The sequence below is a fragment of the Chrysoperla carnea genome, chromosome 1 (genome assembly GCF_905475395.1).
Source record: "Chrysoperla carnea chromosome 1, inChrCarn1.1, whole genome shotgun sequence".
Classification (NCBI taxonomy): Eukaryota; Metazoa; Arthropoda; class Insecta; order Neuroptera; family Chrysopidae; genus Chrysoperla; species Chrysoperla carnea.
The window spans coordinates 120,583,824-120,590,447 of NC_058337.1; the positions used below are offsets into that span (position 1 = coordinate 120,583,824).

General features: G+C 33.8%; 2 protein-coding genes across 3 annotated transcripts; both read right to left on the reverse strand.

The window, feature by feature from the left end:
- Nucleotides 1–390: 390 nt before the first annotated feature.
- On the reverse strand, nucleotides 391–2,807 carry LOC123306216 (probable serine/threonine-protein kinase DDB_G0282963). Of its 2 annotated transcripts, XM_044888142.1 has the most exons (3): nucleotides 1,537–2,807; nucleotides 1,195–1,233; nucleotides 391–1,089 (listed from the first exon to the last, which is right to left on the reverse strand). In XM_044888142.1, the coding sequence occupies exons 1-3, from the start codon at nucleotides 2,774–2,776 to the stop codon at nucleotides 731–733; spliced, it is 1,638 nt and encodes a 545-aa protein (XP_044744077.1). In that variant the 5' UTR covers nucleotides 2,777–2,807; the 3' UTR covers nucleotides 391–730. The 2 variants fall into 2 exon arrangements, with proteins under 2 accessions (XP_044744077.1, XP_044744076.1); XM_044888141.1 differs by having other exon boundaries at nucleotides 393–1,089; nucleotides 1,195–2,807.
- A 216-nt stretch (nucleotides 2,808–3,023) lies between these two features.
- LOC123306211 (putative uncharacterized protein DDB_G0282129) lies at nucleotides 3,024–6,243 on the reverse strand. The gene is made up of 2 exons (XM_044888129.1): nucleotides 5,605–6,243; nucleotides 3,024–5,562 (listed from the first exon to the last, which is right to left on the reverse strand). Exons 1-2 carry the CDS (start codon nucleotides 6,181–6,183, stop codon nucleotides 3,601–3,603), a joined length of 2,541 nt encoding a protein of 846 aa, XP_044744064.1. The 5' UTR covers nucleotides 6,184–6,243; the 3' UTR covers nucleotides 3,024–3,600.
- Between the last annotated feature and the right edge of the window lie 381 nt (nucleotides 6,244–6,624).

Here is a 6,624-nt window from a genome sequence, read left to right on the forward strand (position 1 = left end):
AAAGTTGATCCAAATATAAAACTGACATTTTTTATTTAAATCATTTTTTTCGACAATCATTAGCTTTCGGAGGAAATGTGACTAAAAAATATGTCGCATTTTTAGCCAAAAGTTGTCAAGGATAATAGAGGACATTCTCCTGTGTCCATGACTTTGACTTACAATTATCGATAAACTTATTTATTAATATTTTAATTATTTTATTTCGTATTTGATTTCAATTAAAAGAAATAAGGGTAAAATTTTAAGTCACATTTCCTCCGACAGCTATCTATGTTCGAAAAAATGATTTTAATAAAAAATTTTAGTTTAAACTGCTACTCTCTCTCTTACCTTTTAGCTTTTAGGATCTAAATTCACTATAAAAGAACCCGGAGAACCAAGTCCAATTTGATGTCAGAACATGATGTAAGAAGTAATTAAAAAATCCGGTGTAATTTTTAACTTGCAGACCTGTGTAATTAATTGGCTGTGTTTTAAAGAAAGTTGAAATAATGAATAAAAAAACATATAAATTACATTTTGAAAATTTTATTTTTCTACAAAATCATTTAATTATAATGGAATTTCAGAAAATTAGATTTAAAAAATAATTTTGGTGTTAAACGGTATTATGGATGATCATTTTTTACACTCGGTGTATGTAGAAAATTTCTTCCATACAAAGTTGCACCAATTGAATTGTCATGAACAACGCAAGTGTTGCCTTTACATAAAATCAAGAATTCACTCAAGAATTAGATATAGCATTCGCATTACCACTACTAAGCATATTGCCAGCAATAGCTACTGGTACATTCATAAAAGAATTATCATCACTTCCGTCTGGAAGTCCTCCAGAATTAGCTACAGAATTTGCGCTGCCATTACTGACTGCATTTAAACCAAAACTCATGGGTGCATTAACTAAACTATTACCATCACTTCCGTCTGGACGTCCACCAGAATTTGCTACAACGTTCGCATTACCATTACTAAGCATATTTCCAGCCATAGCTACTGGTACATTTATAAAAGAATTATCATCACTTCCGCCTGGACGTGCTCCAGAATTAGCTTCAACGTTTGCGTCGCCATTACTGATTGCATTTAAACCTAAACTCATTGGTGCATTAACGAAACTATTACCATCACTTCCGTCAGGACGTGCTTCAGAATTAGCTACAGCATTTGTGCTGCCATTACTGAGTGCATTTAAACCTAAACTCATTGGTGCATTAACTAAACTATTACCTTCACTTTCTCCAGAATTAGCTATAGAGTTTGCGCTGCCATTACTGACTGCATTTAAACCAAAACTCATGGGTGCATTAACTAAACTATTACCATCACTTCCGTCTGGACGTCCACCAGAATTAGCTACAACGTTCGCATTACCATTACTAAGCATATTTCCAGCCATAGCTACTGGTACATTCATAAAAGACTTATCATCACTTCCGTTTGGACGTCCTCCAGAATTAGCTACAGCATTTGTGCTGCCATTACTGATTGCATTTAAACCTAAACTCATTGGTGCATTAACTAAACTATTACCCTCACTTTCGCCTGGACTTCCTCCAGAGTTAGCTATAGCGTTTGTGTTGCCATTACTGAATGAGTTTAAACCTAAACTCATTGGTGCATTAACTAAACTATTACCATCACTTTCGCCTGGACGTCCTCCAGAATTAGCTACAACGTTTGTATTACCATTACTAACCATATTTCCTGCCATAGCAACTGGTATATTTATAAAAGAATTATCATCACTTCCGTCTGGACGTGCTCCAGAATTAGCTACAGCGTTTGCGTTGCCATTACTGAATGAATTTAAACCTAAACTCATTGGTGCATTAGCGAAACTTTTACCGTCACTTCCGTCTGGACTTCCGCCAGAATTAGCTACAGCGTTTGCGTTGCCATTACTGAATGCATTTAAACCTAAACTCATTGGTGCATTAACGAAACTACTACCATCACTTCCGTCTGGACGGCCTCCGGAATTAGCTACAGCATTTGCGCTGCCATTACTGAATGCATTTAAACCAAAACTAATTGGTACATTAATGAAACTATTACTATCACTTCCGTCTGGACGTCCTCCAGAATTTGCTGCAGCATTTGCGCTGCCATTACTGAATGCATTTATACCAAAACTAATTGGTACATTAATGAAACTATTACCATCACTTCCGCCTGGACGTCCTCCAGAATTAGCTACAACGTTTGCATCACCATTACTAAACATATTTGGAGCAACAGCTATTGGCATATTAACGAAACTGTAACCTCTATTTCCAAGATTATTTTCATTAGTTTGCTCCTGCTGCTCTGCGCCACTATTCGATGATGTTGGAGAGTTCAGCACTGTTAATTCTGGTGGTGTATATTGACTGTTGCAATCACAACTTGAATTATCTGATGTTAACAACACTAGATAGCCTTCCAAACATGAGGTCTGATTGAAACCACTAATAATATTATTATTGTTTAAAACCTCAATAATTTGTTGTACAACTTCTTGTGGTAATGTTTGAACAACTTGTTGTTGTTGCCGTTGTTGCGTTTGCTGTTGTTGTTGTTGTTGTTGTGCCGCTTGTATAAGTTGTTGGCCAAACGTGATCAAACGCCGTGGTTGTATAAATTTTTCTGTGTACGGTACAGCAGTACTATCAGTAGTGACTAAACCATCACTGTTGATAATTGTATAAGAATCTGGATCTGCTGATGTTAACACAATTGTTGTTAATAAAAAATTATTAATTATAAATATTTTGTTTATTAATTGTATCATTATTTTTTTGATTGTTAATTTAAGTTATAAAATTTTGTTAAATGATTTTACTAATTCCTTTTTTTTTTTGTGACCCATAACTAATTAAATAAAATTATTTGCATTATTATTTATACAAAATTTGTAATCTTTTGAATATTAGAATATTTTAACGCCGAATCTTTTGGTTCGCTAATTGTTTGTAATTATTATAATAATTCAACTAGTGATAACAATTATATATTAATTATTATTCATTTTTTGGTTTTTTATTTGTTTTGTATTTTTTTCATGATTAATATTATAATTATTTTATTAGATGAAACCCGTTGAAAAGTTGTAGAAAATGTCCAATTTTTTACTCCATAAAGATATTTGACATCGTCTTCGTTAAGTTCTCTCAACCGAATTTCCCTTACCAAAGCGAGATAAGTATGACAAATGTGCTTGTAATGTAGTTTTATTTTTTTTAAAGACTATTTTTAGAAATAGTCTTTACTTAAAATATTTAATTCTAAATGTCAAGGTAAAACTATTAGAATATTTCCATAGCTTCCATTATAATTCACTCAAGAATAAGATATAGCATTCGCATTACCAACGCTGAGTAAATTTAAAGTAAGTACTGGTAGGTATATTAAGAAATCTGTTATTATCACTTTCAAAATTACTGCTGGGATAATTTGGCCATGATGGAACAATATCAGTTTGAGAAGAGATTATTAGCTGTTGTTGTATTTTTTCTTCTCTTATGGGCGTTGTTATTTGTTGTTGTGCTGAGTTTGTGTAGTAGTTGTAAAGACTGGTACTCCATTTCCTCCTTACGAAGTTGTTCCAATTGGATTTCAACTAGAATTAGCTACAGCATTTGTATCACCAACGCTGAGCAAATTTAAACCCAGTCCAATTGGTATATCAAGGAATTTGTTACCATCGAATTCATCATTCTTTCCATAATTATTACTTGGATTATATTGCCCTGATGGTAGAGCAGCAGTTTGAGAAGAGGTTATTTGCTGTTGTTGTATTTGTTTATCGCCATTAGGCGTTGTTATTTGTTGTTGTTGCTGAGCTTGTGTAGAGCTCGTAACGGCTGGTACTCCATTTGCTCCATACGAAGTTGTTCCAATTGGATTTCCACTAGAACTAGCTGCAGTATTTGTATCACCAACGCTGAGCAAATTTAAACCCAAATCAATTGGTATATCAATGAGTTTGTTATTGTCAAATTCCCAATTACTGCTTGGTTTATTCTTTCCATAATTATAACTTGGATTATATTGCCCTGATGGTAGAGCAGCAGTTTGAGAAGAGGTTATTTGCTGTTGTTGTATTTGTTTATCGCCATTAGGCGTTGTTATTTGTTGTTGTTGTTGCTGAGCTTGTGTAGAGCTCCTAACGGCTGGTACTCCATTTGCTCCATACGAAGTTGTTCCAATTGGATTTCCACTAGAACTAGCTGCAGCATTTGCATCACCAACGCTGAGAATATTTAAACCAAGTCCAATTGGTATATCAAGGAATTTGTTACCATCAAATTCATCATTCTTTCCATAATTATAACTTGGATTATATTGCCCTGATGGTAGAGAAGCAGTTTGACCAGAGGTTATTTGCTGTTGTTGTTGCTGTTGTTGTTGCTGAGTTTGTGTAGGACTTGCAAAGGCTGGTACTCCACTTCCTCCGTAAGAAGTTGTACCAATTGGATTTCCACTAGAACTAGCTGCAGCATTTGCATCACCAACGCTGAGCAAATTTAAACCCAATCCAATTGGTATATCAATGAGTTTGTTATTATCAAATTCCCAATTACTGCTTGGCTTATTCTTTCCATAATTATAACTTGGATTATATTGCCCTGATGGTAGAGTAGCAGTTTGACCAGAGGTTATTTGCTGTTGTTGTTGCTGTTGTTGTTGCTGACTTGTAAAGGCTGGTACTCCATTTCCTCCGTAGGAAGTTGTTCCAATTGGATTTCCACTAGAACTAGCTGCAGCATTTGCATCACCAACGCTGAGCAAATTTAAACCAAATCCAATTGGTATGTCAAGGAATTTGTTATTATCATATTCGAAATTCTTGCTTGGATAATTCTGCCCATAATTATTACTTGGAACATATTGCCCTGATGGTAGAGTAGCAGTTTGACCAGAGGTTATTTGCTGTTGTTGTTGCTGTTGTTGCTGCTGAGTTTGTGTAGGACTTGTAAAGGCTGGTACTCCACTTCCTCCGTAGGAAGTTGTTCCAATTGGATTTCCACTAGAACTAGCTGCAGCATTTGCATCACCAACGCTGAGAATATTTAAACCAAGTCCAATTGGTATATCAAGGAATTTGTTATTATCATACTCGAAATTCTTGCTTGGATAATTCTGCCCATAATTATTACTTGGAACATATTGCCCTGATGGTAGAGTAGCAGTTTGACCAGAGGTTATTTGTTGCTGTTGCTGCTGTTGTTGTAGCTGGTATGTGGAACCAATGTCAGTGGAAGTCACTGAAGGCGGTGAATTCGTTATTGTTCCTGTACCAGAACCGGGAAATGTGGTATAACCACTTCTTCCTGAATTAGCTATAGCGTAACCTCTATTTCCATAATTATTTTGATTATTTTGGTCGTAGCTCGTTGTACCGACTGTACTAGTTGAGGTATATGTTATACTTGTTCCAGTTGGATTATATGTTTGAGTTGGAGTTATACCAGTTGTAATTTGCTGTTGCTGTTGTTGTTGTTGCTGTTGCTGTCCACTTGTTGCCGGGAATGTACTTGTCCCAGTTGTTATTTGTTGCTGTTGTTGTTGTTGTTGCTGTCCACTTGTTGCCGGGAATGTACTTGTCCCAGTTGTTACTTGTTGTTGTTGTTGTTGCTGTTGTGTGCCACTATTCGATGATATTGGATAGTTCGATACTGTTGATACTGGTGGTGTGTTTTGACTATTGCAACCACAATTACAATTATCATTACAATTGCTATTACAATTGCAATTACCATTACAATTACCATTACAATTACAACTTGTATTATCTGATGTTAACAATACAAGATAACCTTTCAGACAGGAATTCTTATTAAAACCACTAATAATATTGTTATTGTTTAAGCCTCCAAGAATTTGTTGTACAGCTTGTTGAGGTAAGGTAACAACTTGTTGTTGTTGCTGTGATTGTTGAAGCTGTTGCTGTTGCTGTTGTTGTTGTTGTTGTTGTGGCAGTTGTTGTATCGGTTGTATCGGTTGTTGTCCATAAGTGATCAGAGGCCGTGGCTGTATGAATGCTGCTGAGTACGGTACTGAAGAACTATACGTAGTGACTAAACCATTACTGTTTATCAATGTTAATGGATCTGGATCTGCTGATGTAAACACAATTGTTATAATTAATAAAACGTTATTAATTATAAATATTTTGTTTATTAATTGTATCTTCATTTTTTGTTATTTTTTAATTTAAGTTATTAAAATTTTGTTAAATGATTTTACTAATTACTTTTTTTTGATGATCTGTAACTAATTAAATAAAATTTCTTGCATTATTATTTATACAAAAATTGTAATCTTTTAAATTTTAGAATATTTTAATGGTGAATCTTTTGTTACACTTATTGCTTGAAATTATTATAATTACTCAACTTGTGATAACGATTATATATTAACTATTAGTCATTTTTTGTTCGTTTCTTTCATGATAAATATGATAATTATTTTATTGGGTGAAACCCGTTAAAAATTGTAGGACATGTCAAATATTTTTATTTCATGGAGATATTTGATATTTTTTTTTTTTTTTTTAAATATATTTTTATACTGTGTGTTTAACAACTATGGTCATTTACACAGTTTAGATGTATGTATATATAAAAATATATATTA

What these genes read in the sequence shown, in the direction of transcription:
- LOC123306216 (XM_044888141.1), bottom strand. Translation starts at nt 2,776, where the DNA reads ATGATACAATTAATAAACAAAATATTTATAATTAATAATTTTTTATTA. An exon ending in ACCAATGAGTTTAGGTTTAA is followed by an intron (nt 1,090 to 1,194) that starts ATGCACTCAGTA and finishes GTTTAGGTTTAA; the next exon opens with ATGCAATCAGTAATGGCGAC.
- LOC123306211 (XM_044888129.1), bottom strand. Translation starts at nt 6,183, where the DNA reads ATGAAGATACAATTAATAAACAAAATATTTATAATTAATAACGTTTTA. An exon ending in AGCAACAACAACAACAACAA is followed by an intron (nt 5,563 to 5,604) that starts GTAACAACTGGG and finishes ACAAGTGGACAG; the next exon opens with CAACAACAACAACAACAGCA.